The sequence below is a fragment of the Myxocyprinus asiaticus genome, chromosome 13 (genome assembly GCF_019703515.2).
Source record: "Myxocyprinus asiaticus isolate MX2 ecotype Aquarium Trade chromosome 13, UBuf_Myxa_2, whole genome shotgun sequence".
Lineage (NCBI taxonomy): Eukaryota > Metazoa > Chordata > Actinopteri > Cypriniformes > Catostomidae > Myxocyprinus > Myxocyprinus asiaticus.
This window is the reverse complement of record NC_059356.1, coordinates 25,014,568-25,039,220: the sequence shown is the minus strand read 5'-3', so window position 1 is coordinate 25,039,220 and position 24,653 is coordinate 25,014,568. Positions and strand designations below refer to the sequence as shown.

At 36.1% G+C, this 24,653-nt stretch overlaps 1 protein-coding gene and 1 pseudogene across 1 annotated transcript; one reads left to right on the top strand and one right to left on the bottom strand.

Annotated features, from left to right (window-relative positions):
- Nucleotides 1-1,100: 1,100 nt before the first annotated feature.
- LOC127450846 (retinoid-inducible serine carboxypeptidase-like) lies at nt 1,101-15,407 on the top strand. Its single transcript, XM_051715256.1, has 13 exons — nt 1,101-1,277; nt 2,225-2,364; nt 2,663-2,752; nt 2,871-3,026; nt 3,110-3,184; nt 3,997-4,069; nt 6,044-6,081; nt 6,337-6,465; nt 13,651-13,744; nt 13,858-13,971; nt 14,448-14,585; nt 14,791-14,954; nt 15,154-15,407. The coding sequence occupies exons 1-13, from the start codon at nt 1,214-1,216 to the stop codon at nt 15,214-15,216; spliced, it is 1,338 nt and encodes a 445-aa protein (XP_051571216.1). The 5' UTR covers nt 1,101-1,213; the 3' UTR covers nt 15,217-15,407.
- Nucleotides 15,408-17,246: 1,839 nt separating this feature from the next.
- Nucleotides 17,247-24,063, bottom strand: LOC127450947 (cytosolic endo-beta-N-acetylglucosaminidase-like; annotated as a pseudogene).
- Nucleotides 24,064-24,653: the final 590 nt, after the last annotated feature.

Here is a 24,653-nt window from a genome sequence, read left to right as displayed (position 1 = left end):
AATTCAAAATATTGGAGAGTTGTCTGCGCCAGACTCGAAGCTCATGTGGGTTGCCAGAATGTTGACGCAACGGGAAAATTAGCCAACTCAGCATCCGTTTTAAAGGATTTCTGGGCTTTAAGCTGTCTCCATCTTCCAAAGGTATCTCCAATATTTATCCTTGTTTTACTACATCTCTGGTCATGGTGTTTTTAGATGGATGGCGATGCTTTTTAGGTCGGGTGGAATCTGTTATCTCTGATCCAGTTCGTTTTCTGACTTCCATGGCTGCAACATGCAGTGTTGTTTGCCTGAAAACTTTTTCAAATCTGGCAACCCGGCAGTGTCGAAATACTACTGGTGAGTGGGCAGTGGGCGGGATCACACAGGCCAAAACATAAACAGAAATTCCGGCCCAGAATGGAAATTTCAAAGTAGAATAAACTGGCTGTAGCATTGTTATCGGAGAAGCCAGTATTTCAATTTAGCATGTTTCCTAATTCTCTAATAACATATTATGGTCATTTTATGATTTAGTACAGTAAAAATATTACATATAGCACCTTTAAAATTACTTGAAGAGATTTTCACGTTTTGTTCAAGAACATAACTTACACACAGTCATTCCTCAAATGTAAATTTTCAAGCCGCTGAGTTTTTTTAAACGAACGTTGCTATTATGCTAATTAAGGACTACAACTACCATGATCATGTGAGTGTGAGTGCTTTTCGAAATGGACAACTGTTGTAGTCCTGATTTAGCAACGAGTTAGCAACATGCAATTTAAAAGACTTAACAGCTTGAAAATCCACGAATGAGGTATGACTGTGTGTAATGCATTTTTTTATAACAAAAAATAAATAAAAAATGTATGTTAAAGTAATTTTTACCACAAATATTATTTTACTAGAATTTATATAATCCCTATTCTAAAAACCCATATGAAATTAACAAGGGAACATTTTTCTATTATTATTTCTTATTACTTTAAACAAGAACAATTAATGCAAAGAGAAATGTTCATTAAAATGAACGACGGAACACATGATTTTTCGGTTTCGCCTTCAAATTGACGTCACATTTCCTTGTTCTGTCACGTTTCGTCAGCTGACTGAAGTCATATGATACTGTACAGTACATCACCTAGCTCAAAGGACTGGGATACAGTATAGTCGGTGGGTCCAAACACAGCCAATGTGCCAGCCTGATTGAGCGAGCTTGAGAACAATAATAATGGCGCGGTCGTGGATTGGCATTCTGGTTGTTGCGCTGCTGTTTGCTGAGAGTTTTTATAAAGGTATGAGAGACATATTTGCTGGAAACTGTACTTTTAGAAATGTAGAGGTTAATTATTATGTATATGTTTTGGCTCAGTTACTTTGTAGTTCTTTGCAGCCACTGTGGTCTTACAGGAGAGGTAATTGCAAGATGAGCTGAGATTCTAAAATAATTTGTAACTTAAGAGAAAAAGCGAAAGCTACAATTATGGCTGTGGTTACATTAGTATCAAGTGGTAATAGAGCTCCTCTCGTGCAATGAACGCCTCAAACTAAATCTCAGCTTCGTTTGCAATTAGGTAGTTTTGTTAAAAAAAAAATAAAAAAAAAAGCACGAATGAAAACAAAGTGAATTTTTAAAAGAATATTCCGGGTTCAATACAAGTTAAGCATATTCGACAGCATCTGTGGCATAATGTTACGAAAAAAATAGATAGATCCGTCCCTCGAGGTTACAGTGAGTCACTTACAATAGAAGTGAATGGGGGCAATTTGTGCTGAGTTTTAAGGCAGAAATGTGAAGCTTATAATTTTATAAAAGCACTTACATTATGCTTCTGTTAAAACTCATGTATTGTCTGAGCTGTAAAGTTAATTTTAGGGTTTAACTGTTTACAACATTATGTCACCATGGCAACGAAGTTGTAAAATTTGATATAACTTTACATGAGTAAGCGATTTTATCACACTTAAATTATTTTAATATGCATTGTTTACATCTTGTGGCTAAACTTTCGAAACAGTGAATATTTGAATGTTTGCGGACTGGCCCCATTAACTTCCATTGTAAGTGCCTCATTGTAACCCAGATTTTTGCTTGTTTTTTAAAGAAGAGGAGGGACGAGTCGAAATTTATTTTTGTGGTAATCAACATTATGCCACAAATGCTGGTGATTGAGCTTAACTTGTATTGAACCCAGAATATTCTTTTAGGCCTAATTTTTTTGTTCCTATTGTCACACAACAGGTAGTTGTGTTCCAGTTCAAGCCAAAGAAACATGGGGATATGTGGATGTCCGTCAGGGAGCTCACATGTTCTGGTGGCTGTATTACGCCAACAGTTCCAGTGCCAGTTATAAAGAACTACCTCTAGTTATGTGGCTGCAGGTTTGTCACCTCTCTTACAAGTGTGGTCTGTTCTAGCTACCACTATATCTAATATTATTATTACACACACACACACACACACACACACATATATATATATATATATATATATATATATATATTATATACAGTAGATTGTGTATATAAAAGTGTTTCTCATAGTCATTTTATAGTGAAGATCGTTCTAATGCACCTATGATGCACAAAAATGTTCAAGGTGACTTGATTTTGAGACCCAGTCTTACATAGTCTCACTAAATAAATTTGATCATGATGATCATGCTTATTGTTATTTCAGGGAGGTCCTGGGGGATCTAGCTGTGGTTTTGGCAACTTTGAGGAAATTGGGCCACTGGATAGAGACCTGAAGCCGAGAGAAACCTCTTGGGTATGTGAACTAATATACAATTACTTCACTCTCATATCTGCCACATTGATTATGAGGTAATTTATGGGAACATTTAGTCATTATTTTCCAGGAAATAGCCATTTCTGTATCTGTTTAGGTGCATGCATCCAGTGTGCTATTCGTGGATAACCCAGTGGGTACCGGCTACAGTTACACAGACACTGAAGATGCCCTCACCAAGGATGTTGCAAAGGTGGCATCAGACATGATGGTCCTCCTCAAGAACTTTTTCTCTCTAAAGACAGAGTTTCAGGTAAGTAATTTGGCAGATATAATTTGCTCACAGCTTTATTATTTGTCTTAGCAGCGCCTTAACAGACATTTCCTCTCCAACAGAGTATTCCATTCTATATTTTTTCTGAGTCATACGGAGGCAAAATGGCAGCAGCTATTTCTCTTGAGCTCACAAAGGTAATGTTTTTTCTCTACTCTTTCATCTTATACATCATCTGAAAGGCATCTTGCACAAGGAATCCATAAAAGTTGTGTGCTCTGCTGTTTTAAAAGAGTAACAGCATGAGTCAAATGAGTACGTACTTCCTCAAAAGTACATTTTGACTGTGGCATCAGTTTAGATTTCTAAATCAGTTTTTACTAGTTATGTTGGCTTGACAAAATCAACAGACTGTCATTCTACAAACTTTTTAAGTGTTTTTTTTTTTCTTCAAAATCCCTAAACCAAGACCAAGATTTCTGACACTTTATACCCTCCTAGAGCTTTCAAGCTACATCCACCAAACTTGGCACAGACCTTCAAACTGTTCTGGAATAGTGTGCTTTGTCTTCTCTAACTGACTGGACTTACGGTTTTTGCAGAGCAGATGATCAAAAATCCCATAGACTTACACTGAAGGAATGTTCGAATGGGCCAACGGAATGCTCGTTAATTCAAACTCCATCTGTAAAAAATTCAAATGTAAACAAACCCAAAAAAGGCCTTTAATCTTATTTAAGTTGCTATCTATCTGTCTGCCTGTCTGCCTGTCTGCCTGTCTGTCTAATGGGTTATCTGACTATGTGTCTGTGTCTCGTCTTACTGTAATGTCTGTATAACCATCAAACTTAAATCTTTCAAACAAATGTAAAATTTCAAACAAGGCTTTGTCAAGACAACATCAGAGTTTGTCTTGACAAATGTTACCTATCTAGTTTTTCTTTATTGTGCATTTACTAAGCACTGCTCAAATTAATTTTAATCTATACTGAATTTCCTCTCTCTTCAGGCAATTCAAGTGGCTTCAATCAAATGTAACTTTGCTGGGGTGGCATTGGGAGACTCCTGGATCTCTCCTATAGGTCTGTAAAAGCTTGTGATATTCAGTCTGGTTATGTACAGCTAGAGATGTGTGATACCTTAAGACTTTTAAAAGAAATCTCATTTACAACGCCTGTTACCAATCATGATGCATGTTCAAGTTGCATGCTCATTTTACAGTATTTTATAGTGTAAAATCATAGTCCTCCTTATACCAGGGTTCGTACAAGGTGCTTAAAGTGCTTGAAAGTACTTGAATTTGGCTTTTTCAAATTTTAGTCCTGGAAAACCCTTGAAAATAGCAATTTTTACCAAGAGGTGCTTAAAAAGTTCTTGAATTATAGAAAATCTTAAAATACGTTGCTTAAATCATTTAATAAATGAAATATATTTATTTATTTTCTGAAAAACATGACGACTGACCACTAGACCACTGCTGAATCAAGCAGCGCATAGACGGCGCTGTCACGTGGCACCTGTTACTTTTGGCAGCGCTGTTCAGAATGGGCCAATCACAATCAATTGTTACTGGAGGATTTAAAAAATATATATTTTATAGATGCTGCTGTTGCGGATTTAACAAGTATGAATCCTTGCAACTATCAGTTGTAATTACAATTTACTCTCCAGAGTGAACAAAATGATATGAGATGTAAAATGTTTTGAATGATTTGAATGCAGATCAATGGAGGATTCAGTTTTGTGAGCCGTCTAGTGCCCTCTTCTGTAAGGAAAGCTTTGTGTCTCACAAAATAGGTTATTTCTGACAACATTTGGGTCAATATCAAAATATGTTGACAAACATATCCCTTGACTTTTTTAGTCATGAAAAAGCTTTCAAATAGCGACATTTTTTTTCAAAATAAAATAAAAATTATGATTTTATAACCTAACCTTTAATGATATGAAATAGCTTGACTCTGTTTTGCACATTTTTTAGAAAATATATTTGAAATTGTTAATTGCCTGAAAAAAATCCTTGTTCCCTTCATCTGGGATGAATCCTTGTTCCCTACACCACTTCTATGACATGTAAAGTTATTTGTGTATTTATTTTGTACTTATTTTTAATAAAAGCATTAGTGCAAGGCCGAACAAGTGTGCAAAAAAGCAAAACAAAATTATTATTAATAATTTTAATTTAAAAAGAATGTTTGTCCCTTGATTTCATGTTATTGGTTTTATCAATGTTAAAAACGTAAAAAAAAAAAAAATGTTTAATTTCAGAGGCTGCTTAAATATGCATATAGTGATTTTTCCCAGCATGTTAAAAAGTGATTCACATTTTAACTAATATTTTCACACAAAAATATTTGGTGTTGTAACCCATTTAACCTTCGTTATTGTTAACTTGCTTCGTTCGTGAAACAAAATTAAATAATAAAAGAGAACAACGGCCAAGTAGTCCTTTATGAATAAAAATGAATGTCAACATGTTACAAAATGTTTACCCTCAGCATTTATAGGCAAAAACTGAACTAAATGGAAAATTTCTATATTTTGTAAATTGGAAAGTAATTTCTTTTTGAGAATGACCCATTTGCAATTTCAGTCAGTTCCTCACATAAATCTGTTGTGTGACTTTAGAAAACATGTAACACAGCACATGAGTCGTGTGGACTACTGTTTACGGACCCAGTTATTCACTTTTGTTGGAAAGCGAGTACACTACAATTGCACATCAATTTCGTCATGAATGAACCAAGAATTGTTACTGTGAGAATATGTAGTTAAAGATGCTCATTGTTGTACTTGTAATAAGTGGTGTTTTATAAAAATAAATTAACTGAATGGTTAAAATATTTTTATTTAAAATTAACAAAAATAATTTGTATTAATGACATCTCGAGCATAGTCCTTGAAAACAAATAAAAATGTGCTTGAAAAGTCCTTGAATTTAACTTTGAAGCATCTGTATGAACCCTGTTATACAGCTTATGGCACTCCATAGTCCTAGCCCACATGATACATTACCATACACTCAACAACTCCAACTACTTACTCTTTGTCTGCAGATTCAGTCATGACCTGGGGTCCTTATCTTTACAGCACAGTGAGTAATATACCATAAACGACCCTATCTTCTCTTCACAGGGATTAATTAATTGCATTAAGCATGATCAAATCAAACTACTATAGTAATGATTTAATCATGGCATTTTGTTTATTTAGTGCATGGTGTTGTTTGATATTGATCTAACAGTTCTGGTTTGGCTGTGAAATGTTCCCTTTCAGCCATTCACTGTACAGAACCAGTTTATTGCATGTTGTCCTTGATTTACGATTGTCTCTGTGTTGTGGTGTATAGTCTCTGTTGGATGACAATGGGCTGGAGGAGGTGAACAAAGCAGCAAAGGGAGTGCAGCAAGCTCTGGAACAGGGCCAGTACCAAAAAGCTACTGAGATGTGGTCTATCACAGAGAGTGTGGTGGAACAGGTCAGTGGTGCATGAAAAATTAAGTTTATATTTAAAAATACAGCAGGGTCAAGTGATGGTTGTTCCTCGTGTTTCCCACAGTCATGGGGTGCATCTCAATCAGCTTCCAAGTACAATAGTCAGCACTGATCAGGGAGTCAGCCATTTTTAGGGCTGTCTCAATCGCAAAATCGTTCCAGTGCCTGAAACATTCACTCCCTAACAAAAACCCACAATGCACCGTAAAAACCAGGGAGCATCATTGCTCACTATGTTTCCTTACCGGAAACATTATAATGTCTTCTAAGTCTTTCAAGTCGTTAGATGACGAGCACAAGTGTAAAAATATTAAGTACAAACATTATTTTCTCTTTAAAAGAGATGTTGTTTGTAATGTCTTTCATTCATAATTACCATGAAAGTGAAACATTTACATTTATGCATTTGGCAGATGCTTTTATCCAAAGTGACTTACAGTGCCCTTATTACAGGGACAATCCCCCTGGAGCAACCTGGAGTTAAGTGCCTTGCTCAAAGACACAATGGTGGTGGCTGTGGGGATTGAACCAACAACCTTCTGCTTACCAGTTCAGTGCTTTAGTCCACTACGCCACCACCACTCCTCCAAACAATCTTTTAAATATTTAAGTTGTTAAAAGAGGGTTTAAAATACACTTCTGTATATTTTATTTCTTTATTTGTGTCATTTATCTGCAGAGGTGGGTAGTAATGCACTACATTTACTCCGTTACATTTACTTAAGTAACTTTTTTTGGGGAAAAAATACTTTGAGTAGGTTTAAAAGTGGGTGCTTTTACCCTCACTCAAGTAAATTTCTAAAGAATTCTTTTTAACTTTTACTTCGTTACAATGGGCGGTGTTCCTGTCGTTACATTACTGGGTTTAATTTTAGCTAATGTGTAATTTATTGAGAGATTATTGAATGGGACTTTTACAACAGCGGAAGTTCACACAGCTGCACGCGCTGACACAGACTGTCACTCAAGTCGAGTCCATCACTGCTGCAGCATCAAACTCATGCAGTGCCTTCATTTAACACCAAGACAAGCTGATATTTCAAGATTAAAATCTCAGCTTCAACTTAAGGCAGCACGCTGAGGAGAGTTGTGGCTCTAATGATAACGCAGGCTTTTCTTTGACATGGTGATGGTCATTTTCAGGGTGATTCTGTAAATATGGGCTCTTGGGACATCAGTTTTTAAGTGTACATTTTTAAGTCAGTGCAGCAGTATATCAGTGCGCTTTGTCCCGTGTCCCGCATGTCATGAGCATTATTTACCCCACACCCTCGCGGGGGTACTGGAAACTGTCGCAGCTACTTCGGGCTGATTAACTGTATAAATCCATGTAAACATTCACGTTAAGTGTAAATGCCTTTTGCTCAGACAGCATTTCTGCGCGTGCACAGCGAGGTGCGAAGGCGCGCGCATGAGAGATGTGCGGGCGCGAGTCGATCGTATGGCGAAGAGAGTGGCTGTGTCCGAAATTGTTCACTCATTCACTATTTCCTATATAATGAATGGCAGTGAGTGCACTATATCTCAGCAGTGCGTGAACGAAATGAGTGAGTGAATTCGGACGCTGCCATATACACCGAATGTCGGAGCTCTGGGGCTGTCACAGAAACAACGTCACATATGAACTTTTAAAATACTTGGGCCTTACTTGTTATTCTTATTAAATAATATATTAATACAATAAATCTTCATTCTGTTTGTCATTTTTAATATATACAGTTGAAGTCAGAAGTTTATATACACTTAGGTTGAAGTCATTAAAAATCATTTTTAACCACTCCACAGATTTAATATTAGCAAATTATAGTTTTGGCAAGTTGTTTAGGACATCTACTTTGTGCATGACATGAGTAATTTTTCCAACAATTGTTTACAGACAGATTGTTTCACTTTTAATTGAATATATCACAATTCCAGTGGGTTAGAAGTTTACATACACTAAGTTAACTGTGCCTTTAAGCAACTTGGAAAATTCCAGAAAATGATGTCAAGCCTTTAGACAATTAGACATTTAGCCAATTAGCATCTGATAGGAGGTGTACTGAATTGGAGGTGTACTTGTGGATGTATTTTATGGCCTACCTTCAAACTCAGTGCCTCTTTGCTTGACATCATTGAAAAATTAATAGAAATCAGCCAAGACCTCAGAAAACAATTGTGGACCTCCACAAGTCTGGTTCAATTTCCAAATGCCTGAATGTACCACGTTCATCTGTACAAGCAATAGTACGCAGGTATAAACACCATGGGACCACGCAGCCATCATACCGCTCATGAAGGAGACACATTCTGTCTCCTAGAGATGAATGTAGTTTGAAGTGAAAAGTGCAAATCAATCCCAGAACAACAGCAAAGGACCTTGTGAAGATGCTGGAGGAAACAGGTAGACAAGTATCTATATCCACAGTAAAACGAGTCCTATATCAACATAACCTGTAAGGCTGCTCAGCAAGAAAGGAGCCACTGCTCCAAATCCGCCATAAAAAAGCCAGACTACAGTTTGCAAGTGCACACAGGGACAAAGATCTTACTTTTTGGAGAAATGTCCTCTGGTCTGATGAAACAAAAATTGAACTGTTTGGCCATAATGACCATCGTTATGTTTGGAGGAAAAAGGGTGAGGCTTGCAAGCCGAAGAACACCATCCCAACTGTGAAGCATGGGGGTGGCAGCATCATGTTGTGGGGGTGCTTTGCTGCAGGAGGGACTGGTGCACTTTACAAAATAGATGGCATCATGAGGATGGAAAATTATGTGGATATATTGAAGCAACATCTCAAGACATCAGCCATGAAGTTAAAGCTCGGTCGCAAATGGGTCTTCCAAATGGACAATGACCCCAAGCATACCTCCAAAGTTGTGACAAAATGGCTTAAGGACAACAAAGTCAAGGTATTGAAGTGGCCATCACAAAGCCCTGACCTCATTCTGATAGAAAATGTGTGGGCAGAACTGAAAAAGGGTGTGCGAGCAAGGAGGCCTACAAACCTGACTCAGTTACACCAGTTCTGTCTGGAGGAATGGGCCAAAATTCCAGCAAATTAAGCTTGTGGAAAGTTTGACCTAAGTTAAACAATTTAAAGGCAATGCTAACAACTGCTGACCCACTGGGAATGTGATGAAAGAAATAAAAGCTGAAATAAATCATTCTCTTTACTATTATTCTGACATTTCACATTCTTATAATAAAGTAGTGATCCTAACTGACCTAAGACATGATTAAATGTCAGGAATTGTGAAAAACTGAGTTTAAATGTATTTGGCTAAGGTGAATGTAAACTTCTGACTTCAACAGTATGTTATAATAAAGAGTAAACACATTTTATTAAATGTACATTATTGTATTTATTTGTTTTACTTTAGTATCTTTAAACCCCCAATACAAGCTGGGTAGCGTTTCTGGATGCATAGCGCTCTCATCTGACCATAACCTACATGTTATAACTGAATATTTAAATAATCTACAGAATTATCATTTCCACTCTGTGCAGTCTCCTGAGTTAAAATAATATCACCTCAGTGAATTATTTAGTAAATGAAGAATTCTTCAGCTTAATGGCAAAATTCTGTATAAATATAAATAAAGAGTACATTTTAAAATGTATCTGTATGTTTTGCCTCTCTATATGTTATTGTTATTTTAATCAAGTAGTGATTTGTCAAAAAGTAATTTTAAACATTCAGCATGAAATAAAACATTGCAGGAGTGGATGAAGCAGTAAACTGCCATCTCTCTCTTGTCCGCTCGCGCTAACGTTTTCACCGTAATAATTACTAGAAAGGTTTCCAAACCTATGTTCTTACTGACAAATTCATCCAGCTCTGACAAGAGCCCTTAAAGAAATAGTTCACCCAAAAATGAAAATTCTCTCATCATTTACTCACCCTCATTTCATCACAGATGTGTGACTTTCTTTCATCTGCTGAATACAAATAAAGATTTTTTAGAAGAATTTCTCAGCTCTTTTGGCCATACAATGCAAGTGAATGGGTGCCAACATTAAAAAAAAATCACATAAGTCAGCATAAAAGTAATCCATAAGACTCCAGTGGTTAAATCAATATCTTCAGAGGCGATGTGAGAGGTGTGGATGAGAAACAGGTCACTTTCACATTCTTCTCTGCATATCACCCCCTGCTGGGCAGGGAGAAGAATTTCTAGCAAAAAACTGACTTAAATATTGATCTGTTTCTCACCCACACCTTACCTCATATCACTTCTGAAGATATGGATTTAACCACTGGAGTCTTATGGATTACTTTTATGCTGTCTTTATGTGCTTTTTGGAGCATTACAATTTTGGGACCCATTCACTTGTATTGTATGGGCCTACAGAGCTGAAATATTTTTCTGAAAATCTTAATTTGTGTTCTGCAGAAGAAAGAAAGTCATACACATCTGGGATGATATGAGGGTGAGTAAATGATGAGAGAATTTTCATTTTTGGGTGAACTACACCTTTAAAGTGATAGCTCAGCCATAATTTAATATTCTGTCATCATTTCCCTACCCTCATGTTGTTCCAAACCTGTGTGACCTTCTGTATACTGTGGAACACAAAAGATGTTAGACAGAATGTTAGGGACTGACAGACTCAGTCACCATTCATTTTCAAAATATGGAGAAAAATAACATTCACTGAAAGTAAATATTGACTCAGGCAAACATTCTGTCTAAAATCTCCTTTCTTGTGTTGCATGGTAGAAAGAGAGTCATATGGGTTTGGAACAACATGATGGTGAATGATGACAGAATTTCCATTAATAATAATAATAATTCTGTAATACATGTTAAATGTGTATTATGTAATGGAATATAGGGGAGTTAACATCCATTATGTCATTTGTGAAAGTTACAAGTTACTCACTACTTGAGTACTTTTTTAATTGGATACTTTCTTACTCATTTATGTTAGTAATTGTACTTTTGCTTGAGTACAGTTTTTGGCTACTCTACCCACCTCTGTTTATCTGTATAATCACATTGTACGCTTGAATATCTTCAACAAAAATGAACTGTAGCGTTATTTATACAGAGATGATGCTGATTAATAACAGCTTTGAATGCATGAGCTCGTTATCGTGTCGCAGGTGATCGAGTCATAAGTGTCCCAATGTTCAGTGGATCAGTACCCTAACCAGTGCCCAAATTCGTGTTCACGATATACTGATTCACGACATAGGGAGCTGATTGAGGCACATTGATAGAAACCCTGGAAATATTAGAGAATTTAAAAATTATGATTTCCAGACCTATAAAAAAGTCATGGAAATTGCTAGTGTTAATAGAAATGTGTCTAGTTATGCTCAGCTTTAAAGTATTTTATTGGCTAGATATTGCTGTTTGTTAGTGCAATGTCTATAAAGTGATATTTTTTTTTATATACAGGTGCATCTCAATAAATTAGAATGTCGTGGAAAAGTTCATTTATTTCAGTAATTCAACTCAAATTGTGAAACTCGTGTATTAAATAAATTCAGTGCACACAGACTGAAGTAGTTTAAGTCTTTGGTTCTTTTAATTGTGATGATTTTGGCTCACATTTAACAAAAACCCACCAATTCACTATCTCAAAAAATTAGAATACATCATAAGACCAAGAAAAAAAACATTTTTAGTGAATTGTTGGCCTTCTGGAAAGTATGTTCATTTACTGTATATGTACTCAATACTTGGTAGGGGCTCCTTTTGCTTTAATTACTGCCTCAATTCGGCGTGGCATGGAGGTGATCAGTTTGTGGCACTGCTGAGGTGGTATGGAAGCCCAGGTTTCTTTGACAGTGGCCTTCAGCTCATCTGCATTTTTTGGTCTCTTGTTTCTCATTTTCCTCTTGACAATACCCCATAGATTCTCTATGGGGTTCAGGTCTGGTGAGTTTGCTGGCCAGTCAAGCACACCAACACCATGGTCATTTAACCAACTTTTGGTGCTTTTGGCAGTGTGGGCAGGTGCCAAATCCTGCTGGAAAATGAAATCAGCATCTTTAAAAAGCTGGTCAGCAGAAGGAAGCATGAAGTGCTCCAAAATTTCTTGGTAAACGGGTGCAGTGACTTTGGTTTTCAAAAAACACAATGGACCAACACCAGCAGATGACATTGCATCCCAAATCATCACAGACTGTGGAAACTTAACACTGGACTTCAAGCAACTTGGGCTATGAGCTTCTCCACCCTTCCTCCAGACTCTAGGACCTTGGTTTCCAAATGAAATACAAAACTTGCTCTCATCTGAAAAGAGGACTTTGGACCACTGGGCAACAGTCCAGTTCTTCTTCTCCTTAGCCCAGGTAAGACGCCTCTGACATTGTCTGTGTTTCAGGAGTGGCTTAACAAGAGGAATACAACAACTGTAGCCAAATTCCTTGACATGTCTGTGTGTGGTGGCTCTTGATGCCTTGACCCCAGCCTCAGTCCATTCCTTGTGAAGTTCACCCAAATTCTTGAATCGATTTTGCTTGACAATCCTCATAAGGCTGCGGTTCTCTCGGTTGGTTGTGCATCTTTTTCTTCCACACTTTTTCCTTCCACTCAACTTTCTGTTAACATGCTTGGATACAGCACTCTGTGAACAGCCAGCTTCTTTGGCAATGAATGTTTGTGGCTTACCCTCCTTGTGAAGGGTGTCAATGATTGTCTTCTGGACAACTGTCAGATCAGCAGTCTTCCCCATGATTGTGTAGCCTAGTGAACCAAACTGTGAGACCATTTTGAAGGCTCAGGAAACCTTTGCAGGTGTTTTGAGTTGATTAGCTGATTGGCATGTCACCATATTCTAATTTTTTAAGATAGTGAATTGGTGGGTTTTTGTTAAATGTGAGCCAAAATCATCACAATTAAAAGAACCAAAGACTTAAACTACTTCAGTCTGTGTGCACTGAATTTATTTAATACACAAGTTTCACAATTTGAATTGAATTACTGAAATAAATGAACTTTTCCACGACATTCTAATTTATTGAGATGCACCTGTATATATATATATATTTTTTTTTTTTTTTTAAGAAAAGCCTCATAGTAATCATGAATTACTGAATAAAAAATGATTGGTCAAAAGGTGTGGGAATCCTGATTCTTAAAATGCATTGTTTCATTCCACATGATTAAGCAAAGGATTTAGGTTGATGAACATGTCATGTGCTTCATTCAGTTATTCTTGTTTTGTTACAGAACACAAATGGAGTGAACTTTTACAACATCCTCACTCAAAACTTTGATGAGATTGTAAAGATAAGTTCAGATCAAACCACAGATGGATTTCTCTGTAAGGAACTCAACATGCACAATTAAAACTTTTCATATAGTTTTTCTGTTCACATATTTCTATAAGTTACCCAAATGAAAATGTTATAGGTATTTTATTTTCCTGTTTTACAGCTTCACTGAAGCGACGTCACATTCGTCCTTTGCACCGTCAGTCCCTTTCAGAGTTGATGAACGGGCCAATAAGACAGAAGCTTGGGGTAATTCCAAAGAATGTCACATGGGGAGGTAATTAGAACTTTTTATGGTTTACAAAGGTTTTTTTTGTGTGTGCATATTTACAAAACACTTGCTATGGTTCAGAATGGAATAACAGCATACTGCCTTTTTTTTTTATAAATGTTTTTAAGAAATGTTTCAAACATTGTGCTGCATTATCACATTACCTCATTACTTTGCATGTTTAATTCAGTACGTGGCATCCAATTATGTACAAAATGCAGTTGTTTTTTTTTTGTGTTTTTTTTTATTTTGTGTAAAAAAACTAAAAAAAACTGTCAAATATGGAGTCAAAAATAAAATATTAAATGGATGATATTGCTTCCAGTTCAGTCATCATTGTGGGATATTTTATCACATTTTAGCAAATATAGTAGGTCATCCGGGTCTGTGCACAGTATACATAGTGCAAAAACATTAGCGTACCAGTCCTAACTTACCCATTCTTACACTTTATTAAGACATTTGCTCTACTGTTCCATCAGGCCAATCTGAGGCTGTATTTGCCAGCATGGCAGGAGATTTCATGAAGCCTGTGGTGAACATTGTGGATGAGCTTCTGGCTGCAGGAGTCAATGTCACAGTGTACAATGGCCAGCTGGATCTCATTGTGGACACAGTGGGTGAGGACTGCCATGTGCCATCCATGAGTAAAGCTTACAGAATGGATGACAAACAAACTTTATTCTAACTTTTGGCCAGTAAGCTCATTTGACAAATCTGTTAACAGAGGTTTGATATTTAGGAGTACCATCATTATTGGAAGATCTCTGCATAATATCTCTGCACTGGAGTGATAACTGATTGTATCTGTGGGTGTGTGGGCAGGTCAGGAACAGTGGGTGAAACAGCTAAAATGGGATGGACTCCAGTACTTTAACAAGATGAAATGGACAGCGCTGGAGGACCCACGAGCAGAGAGCCAAACTGGAGCCTTCTATAAGACCTACAAGAACTTTGCCTTCTACTGGATCCTCAAAGCTGGACATATGGTAGTAAATATTTCCCACTTTTTTGTACTTGGCAAATTACTTTGTACAGTCATATTCAATGAAATGTTTTACTATGGCAGTAAATGTGTAGGGACTATATTGGTTTAGCTTTAACAGTCAGGAGAAAATAATTTCCTTAGTATTTATTTTCAGTTTTGACATTTTTATGTGAACATTTCTATCCATTATGTCTTGATAGATCCCATCTGACCAGGGGCCAATGGCTCTAAGGATGTTGAAGATGGTGACTCAGCAAGAGTAATGAATCAGATATCACCAGGATTAACTTATCCACTTTTAGACAATCAACACTCAACAAATTCACCAAAATCTTGTTTTTGACCTTTGAGTACAGATCTTTATGTAATCAATGCTTTTAATGTCTATGCTGTCTTATAAAATTTGTAAATTTTCATGTGTGCAGACAATAAAGTCGTTTTTATACAGTCTGAATTGTTGACTTTTCCTTCCATGGAACAGAAAAGGAGATTTAAGCAGTAGTCAGCCTCAGTCACTATTCACTTTCATTGCATCTTTATCCAATATAATTATAGTGAATGGTGACTTCACTATATGACCTTATGTGATCTACAGAAAAAAGAAAGTCATACACGTTTGGAACAACATGAGGTTAAGTAAATGACCATTTTCATTTTTGGGCGAACTAAACCTTTAATCTACTGTGACCTTAGCGTGACTGCTGTGTGCATTTTCCATTTCCCTTTTGATTTGTAAGTAGTAGCACCTGATAAACAAGCAAAAAATAACATTTTTTTCTAGAGCAAATCGTTTTCCTAAAAATGTATGTCCATTCATGTGGATAGTGGGACTAAGTTGTGAAATTTTGAATGTCACCAAGCGAAAGAAAGTTTGAAGTTTATTATGTGTCCAGGAGTGTTGGTTATTCATGTTTTTGAGACGTTAAAGACATTACAGCTGATTTTCTGGAAAGCTGAATAAATCATTCTTATTCAAAGTAATGGCCAGCATCATCCAATCACTGCCAGCCATGTTAAAATAAAATTATACATTATAAATTCTGAATCTATATACTGATTATCATTGTCCCATGTCTGCCAAACATGTTGAGTGGTCCAGACATCATCTGCAACCTGATACTGAACTTCTGGTCAGATTTTAGGAGTTTTGCTCCCTATTTAGTGAATGACTTCACCTCCAGTGTGCTCTGTCTGCCTGCACTGGTCTGCACCTTATTTTCATCCTAACTCCATATAAAGCCTCTGAAAGCATAATTTTTCAGCTTTTGCATGAATACATTGATTCATAATGTGGAAATGCACAGTAAATATATATGAATGCATATACTAATGTTAATGAATGAGTATTGTACAGTGATAAAATAAAACAAAATTTATATTCAAATGAAGCGAATGACCCACAGATGTGTTAACGTTGAAAGTTATTAAAAATAACTAACATGGTTTTTCAACTTTTGAGGGAATAATGTCTCAAAATCAACATATGTGGCCATCATATTTAACAGCATGCTGATGTGCAAAAAATTAATAAATTTGTCTCTTCACACCCAAACAGGTTTCAGTGAAAGAGCTTAAAGAGGTTTCTTACCAGAGGCACTTTTAGAAATTTAGAGAAGGATATAGCTGCAGACAGAACTCCAAAAAGGGTGGGAGCTCCAAACCGCCATTAAAATCTAACCCTTTCCCTAACCTTAACCGTGAGTGGAAGTGATGCAACCCCATTCTTGAGTAATCCCGTCCTCTTTAAAAAAAAATAAAAATAAAATCACATATTTACTAATCCTTACAGTATTTTAGGTATTCTGCATTCAAGTAGGTTGCAGAATATACTTTAGTACATTTTAAAATACTGAAATGAAATACTGAATCATAAATAACTCAAAACAGTTCAAACAAAAGTCTGTCAATATTTACTCATCCTTATGTCACTTCAAACTCGTAAGATTTACTTTTTTGGTGTGTGTGGAACAAAAAAGTTGCATTTTTAAAAAGTCTTCAAATGCTTTATTTGCAAAACGGCATGTCGAACATTTGGTCACTAGACACGTTATCGATGTAGCCGCCATATTTGATTTTTGGCTTTATTTCTGTTCATCACACAAAGTGATCATATCACTTCTGAAGACTTGGAATAGAGTGCATGAGCTGTATCGATTGCGTTTACTTTTATTAGAGCTTGACAGACTTTAGTCACTGTTCACTTGCATTGTGGTAATTAAACTCTGTGAAGACTTTTTAAAAATTCACCTTCTGTGTTCTGCAGAAGAAAGAAAGCCATACAGGTTTAGAGACATTAGGGTCCCTCTCTGGTGACCGGCTCTACAACCAGCTCAGTGAGGCCTGGAGCAGTAGGAACCTCCAGCTCCACCTCACGATACAGGCTGGAGCAAGATCTGCCTATCGGGGTCAGGGGTCCAGGAGGAATCTGAGGGTCAGGACCCCGGAGAAGCCTCCAGTGTATCCGGAAAAGGCGGACCAGCTGGGTAGGACATTGCCAACGTAAGGTAGCATTCAAGAGGACATTCAATGTTTGTCCATCTCCCTTCAAAGCACCCGTCTGCCACACAACATCATTTACGCAGATGCCTTGAACAGACTCAAGATGGGGTTAAAGTCTCTCTGCATCCAGAAGCTGTGGAAAAAAAATATCAGGAAATGACAATTCAGTCACTGCTGAGTTTATCTATGCTGCCATTTAGGACTGTGAGATATATTGAATATTCACAATGATTTTGCTGCTGATATAAAATAAAGCGATATTATGAAAACAATGCTTTTAATGCCCTTTTTAATTTGGCCATTAAGTGTCTTGCATCTCGCAAAAGGGAAATCAAAAGCATTTCTGATTTAAAAGTGAATCAGTAGTAGTAAAACCAGCATTAGATTTGGGAAGTTCAATTCATTTCTGTGAACTAATTAATTTCATCATCATTTCATTTAAATTCATAAACAATTAATTTCATAATCACACAGAAATGTTCATGGAAGTCTATTTTTTTTTATATGTTATAAAAATATGTAGGAAAATATAAATGAAATGGCTGTTTGCTTGTAATGAAAAAAATTTAAATCCCCCTTTTAAGCCATTTCTGAACAAATACACAAATATTGAGATATACAGTATATTTATATCGAATATCATCAAAAGGCTGAAAAATATTAAGATTGGAGATATAATTTTTCCACTATATTGCCCAGCCCTACTGCCAATTAGCCCCTAGTTATGTACATGTCTGTCTCACCATTATCTCTCCAATCCTGCAGCTGAAAGTGACATCTTCATCACGAGACACAAATACACACTCCTCACAATGCGCAGCCAATCATTTTCAACAGGAAACATCTATGCATGAAACCATATTGAGTTTGATTAGAGAAACCTGAGGTTGAGAAAGTATTTCAGAAGTTTGGTATTATTACAACCGTTTTGTGGACTCACCGGGTAGTCCAGCCATCTAAAGCCCACTGGTCACAACTCTGTGCAAACTGCTCAACCAGCTGGTTATCATCTGTTAATGCTTCTGGAAAGACACTGGTAGCTAAGCACAAACAAACACAACATATTATATTAAATATGTTTTTATACTTTGCTGAACATCATGTTAAGCTATAGACAGGGTCTCTAAATCTTTGTTCACACTGAAGACAAATTCGATTTGATTTGATCCATTTGTTCAGACAATGTAGTCAATATCCAGAGTATCTACATTGCTTGCTATAGTAATGCTAAGAGTCAGCGCTATGTCAAAACACAATGTTATTCACTCCATCATTATTCATTGCATAGTGAATGTCACATAGTTCTCTATACAAGGAAAGAATGGGCGAAAATGATTCTGTTCGGAGTTTGTACACAGCTCCAGTCATTATGGCACACTTTGTATAAATCTCTGTCACTGTTTATGGTCTAATGCACAATTATTAATACGGGATGTAAAAACACACACACACACACACATGTTGACATTATTGACGTTATTGAACTTATATTTATATCATCTTCACTGATTGTTGAGTTTATGTTGATTTTGACTGGGGATGTCCCAATACCGTTTTTTTGAGAATGAGTACGAGTACCATTACTTCCTTTTTGTTACTCGCTGATACGAATACCTGTTTTTTTGTTGTATTTTTTTTCTGAATTTCATTTCTACAGTTTATTTTAATTTTATCATAAAAAGTGTCTTAAATTAATTTATTAAAACTTTAATAAAATATAAATAAAACAATTCATTTTTGACATATTATAGTGTTATTTTTTTCCAAATGAAGTGCTTTTCTACAGAACCTCACAGCATAATCCAAAACATAAAATTGGAGTTATATTTTTGGTCAAATAAAGTGCTACAAAACAGAGCATCACAGATGTGAGATATTGCTTAAATATTATACAATTACAATTGATTTATTATTAGTAGTAGAAGTATTAAAGTACATTTTACATAACTTTACAGTAGTGATATATTTCTGTCATACTTTTTTAAATTTAAACTGAGCTTTTATTTTGGAGTGTTTCTGTGTTGTTTTGACAGTAGCTTCTCACTTCCAGAAAATCAAATTTCAACATGACCCATTAAACTACAAAAGGCTGCTATTTAATTACATAAATATGTAGTCTGTATGTGCTGCATGCTACAAAGTGAATAAACGCTCTGCTCATTGTCATCTGCTACAAACAGAGTGCGCTGACATGATGGTGTTTTCCATGTATGACCCAAGGAGCTCTAAAAGGTTTGAGCAGCCAGCGTCGGCACAACACTTGCTCCAAAAGCGCGCAGCACATGCAACTATACAGTGTATTTATCTCATTAAATTAGAGCTTTTGAGGTTTAATAATCAGAGGAGGACATGACATGATTTAAATATGTGTGCTGAATGTTTACGTAATGACATTCATATGTTAGATGGTATCGGTTATTAGTATTGGAGCATTTTTACGAGGACGAGTACAAGTACATTAACACGGAATCGGACCCAATTCCGATACCAGTATCAGTATTGGGACATCACTAATTTTGACTGATGGTGTCCTCAGAGAAAAGAAATAATGCTATATAATGCTATAAAGTGCATATTTGTTTCCCTTATCTGTTTGTTTGAGCACTGATATTTCAAATTAAATGTTCCAGTGAATTTCCAGCATATTTACAGTTAAAAGTCCTGTGCACAAAATCTTAATTTTTTGTTGTTGTTGATATTATTGGGATTTTGTTTGCACAGCAAACTGCAACCGGGATTTTATTCGGTTTAGACTCTTATAATCCCCAATTATAATGTTGAACGTTATTTCACACATTCAATGTATATCAATTTAGAAAACTATCGGACGATTAATCGGTTATCAGCTTTCTTCCAACGCCTTAGTTATCGTTATTGGCAAAATCCCATATCAGTCGACCTCTACCTTACATACAAATGAATAAAAACTACTTAAAATCCGATCTGAGCATTTAGACTGAGATACATTCCAAAAAATAAATTTTTTTATCATATTTCAAACCACATATAGATGTGGTTTGTATCGTATTTGTAATTTGGATTTAATGTGGTTTTTTGCTCTTCAGACTACAAAAAAAGTTAACAGATTTGAGTCTGATACCCAAACTTTTGCTGGCTAAGCCTAACAAATAGTTTCTAATGAACAAAGCCAGAGCGATTACTCACATTGTATTTCCTCTGTCCCATTAAAAGTGCAAAGAGGAGCATCTATGGTTTTGAGCTCCAGGGACACCTTCACCCTCACAGGTGGCTTGCAGACATAAGACACAAAAGTTCTGGCAGCCAAGGGAACATGGAGAGAAAATATCCAAAAAAAGGCACACAAATTAAGTGTTGGTGACACTTTTTGATACAAGTTCATCTGAACTCCAGTAAACTACCATACCTTGCACAGACTTCAGGGAGTCCAGATGGAAACATACCCTCCATTATCAGAGAGCTGCCTCCTATCCAAGCCTCCACTGAGCAGCCACGAGTTTTCAGCCAGCCCTCTTTCTCCATTGTCTCAGAGAGGTACAGAGGCTGGATCTCCTGAGCATTCAGATTGAACCAGCTTTTCTCCATCTCCACCTACACAGTTCAGGTGGTCAGAAATTACACTCATGTTCTTGCCCATCTGCATCATACATGTGAAGCACAGGCAAGTCACAAGGTGTCTTAAAAAGAATAGATTTAAATTCATTGTTGACCATATGGCAGAAGTAATATCAAAGTATGGAATAATAACCAAGAATGCTTCCATTTGAATGTCCAGGCCTGATTCTGCTGCGAAGGCTACATTTCTAGAGGCTAAAAAACTTCTAATTTCATTGAGCTCAAAACATTTAAAACCATTTGAGAAAAAATCTTGGGAACTCCAGATGTGGATCTCAGACTTTTGCTCATTGACACCACAGAAGGAAGGAATGCATTTAAAGTGAAGAGTGTGCGGCACACTGGTATTAAAACAGAATAACAGAGATAATTATTTTTTGTGTAGTATATGGTACCTGTCCTTTCCGATAGAGGCTCTTGCCAAAGCCCTGACAGAATGAGGGAATGAATGGAAGACTGAAGGAGTGACGGTGGATATAAAGGTAACCCGACAGCAAGCTCCAAAATCTGAGAAAAGATGTGAGATAATTTGCAATGATGATCACGATGTTTGGATCTGCGTGTGCACATTTTTCAGTGCAAAACTGGGAGCAGACCAAGTGATCGTTTGGTAACTATGTTATAATGAACATGCTTGTCCTGGTTTTGGTGAAAATATGCCTTTTCATGGCATTGGTGCACCCAACCAGGAGCAAAGATAGCTGTTGAAAGATCATACTTGCGATTCAGCTCCAGAGCCTAATAAGAAAACATCAGCAGGGGAACAAGTTGAGAATGTTCAGTTTGCTAAATGACACAGGTTTACTCTACTTAACCCTTGTGCACTGTTTGTTTGTCAGTCACACGTGATGTTTACAGGTCAAAAATGTCTCGAACATACATATATTTTCTTTTTTATTAAAGATATATAATAACACTAATTTTACGTAAGTAAAAACACAAAAGTTGGGGGGATTTTATGGTATTTAGACCTTACTTAGCTCTAAATTACACCATTCATTTTCATATAAAACAAGCACTTTTTATGTTATCTTCAGTAAAAAAAACAAAAAAACAACCTAATTTCAGTAAATTGAAAGTGTCAAAACATCACAATTTGTCATGCATTGGAGGTCTCTGGTAAAATCTGCCAATTTGGTTGCTTAGGAGACCTGGTTGGAGTCACTCAGCACGCCCTGGATTCGAACTCACGACTCCAGGGGTGGTAGCAATACTCGCTGAGCTACCAAGGCCCCCGTTTTTCTTGGTTGTTGGCAGATAGGATGTTCCAAGCTTTAGAAGAACTTACCCCAGTTCTTCTATCTATTTAGTCTGTCTCAATCACTTCTGTCTCTTCATGTAATCCCATACTGACTCAATGATGTTGAGTTCCGGGCTCTGTGGGAGCCATATCATCTGTTGTAGGGAACTGAACTTCTATTCAATTCTGTTTGCAAAAAGAATGTTTAAGAATCTAAAATTGATATATCCTACTGACACACTAAAGCAGAAAATATAAAATAAATGTCTTTATATATAATATTTATATATAAACAAACATATCTATATATACTGTGTGATTATACATTTATATATATATACACACACACACAGTGTTGGGAGTAACGAAATACATGTAACGGGATTTCGTATTTAAAATACAAAATATAAGTAACTGTATTCCACTACAGTTACAATTTAAATCATTGATAATTAGAATACAGTTACATTCAAAAAGTATTTTGATTACTGAACAGATTACTTTGCATTTTATTGTCATTTGTTTCATTGAATATTTAGTCCTTTCAGATGGAAAACATTTATACATATAAATGACGCGATCCAAAGAGCGTTTGAACAGCGGTGAAACACTTTCTTATGATGTGTTACATTCATACGAGCAGACAGAGAAGTATGTTTGAAGTAAGTTTGGAGCAGAAGAAATAGAAATAAACCTTGTGTAAATTGTCAGCTTTACACTAAGCTAAAATGCTATTTCTAGCCATTTTACATGCACATTTTACCAGGCACGATCATATTTTTTTTATCAAGAAAATTCACGTTGGATCATAATTTCTTTTTTCTAGTTGTCTGAAAATGTCATAGTTCTTTGCACAATGATAAATACATTGACATTACATGTTACATTCCTTCGCTTCTGACAGCTGTAATCCTGTTTGGTTGGCACCTACTGCCCTTTTCCCTCTTATACTGTATTGTTTGGTATATTTTTGATCTCAGTTCTAAAGGACAGAAATGGATCAGCAGAATACAGTTAGTTTCTTCTTTAAAATTTGAATTTTATTGTATTTATGCTAGTCAGTATTATTTGTACTGTGAATTTATTTTCTGTCACTCAATTGGTGCTTTTCTCAACTGTGACTTGATTTTAAAGAAATATTCTGTGTTCAATACAAGTTAAAGGTGCTATATGTAATATTTTTACTGTACTAAATCATAAAATGACCATAATATGTCATTAGAGAATTAGGAAACATGCTAAGTTGAAATACTGGCTTCTCCGATAACAATGCTACAGCCAGTTTATTTTACTTTGAAATTTCCATTCTGGGCCGGAATTTCTGTTTATGTTTTGGCCTGTGTGATCCCGCCCACTGCCCACTCACCAATAGTATTTCGACACCGCCGGGTTGCCAGATTTTAACAAGTTTGCAGGCAAACAACACTGCGTGCTGCAGCCATGGAAGCCAGCAAACGAATTGATCAGAGATAACAGATTCCACCCGACCTAAAAAGCCTCGCCATCCATCTAAAAACCACCATGACCAGAGGCGTAATAAAACAAGGATAAATACTGGAGATACCTTTGGAAGATGGAGACAGCTTAAAGCCCAGAAATCCTTTAAAACGGATGCGGAGTTGGCTAAATTTCCTGTTGCGTGTCCTCATTCTGGCAACCCGCATGAGTTTAGAGTCTGGGGCAGACAACTCTCCAATATTTTGAATTTGGACTGCAGTACCCATTTCAAACACTTGTCAATCTCACATATAGCACCTTTAAGGTCAATCAGCATCATTTGTGGCAAAATATAGATTACCACAAAATATTACTTCTACTTATCCCTTGTTTATAATGGAACCATTATAATGGAAGTGAATGGTGCATGTCTATAAACGCTAAAATGCTGTTTAAAAAGTTAAGCGTGATAAAATCGCTTACTAACCTTATCTGTGTAAAGTTATATCCAATACCGGGATTATAAACAAAGTTGTAACAATGGATAGCCTACTTTACACAGATATGTTTAATAAGCGATTTTATTACAATTTTAATAATGTTAACATGTATAATGTTTACATCCTTCGGCTATACTTTTGAAACGATGTGTATTTTGGCATTTATGTACTTGCTCCATTCACTTCTATTGTAAGTGCCTCAACCTTGATTTCTGCTTTTTTTTTTTTTTTTTTAAGCAATTATTTTTTGTGGAAATCAACAGTCACAAATGCTGTTAATTGAGCTTAACTTGTATTGAACCCAGAATACTCCTTAAAAAATTTATTATGCAAAAATTTTGTCATAGCATAGCAAAGTATTTACACTTCATATATTTTTTAGAGCTCTTCCGCAATATTTGCATAAAAAAAATTATTATATACAGTTGTG

Excerpts from the sequence above, each read along its gene's own strand:
- LOC127450846 (XM_051715256.1), top strand. The coding sequence starts at position 1,214 with ATGGCGCGGTCGTGGATTGGCATTCTGGTTGTTGCGCTGCTGTTTGCT. Across the intron at positions 3,185-3,996 it reads TTTCTCTTGAGCTCACAAAG|GCAATTCAAGTGGCTTCAAT; the intron begins GTAATGTTTTTT and ends CTCTCTCTTCAG. Across the intron at positions 14,586-14,790 it reads TCTCATTGTGGACACAGTGG|GTCAGGAACAGTGGGTGAAA; the intron begins GTGAGGACTGCC and ends GTGTGTGGGCAG.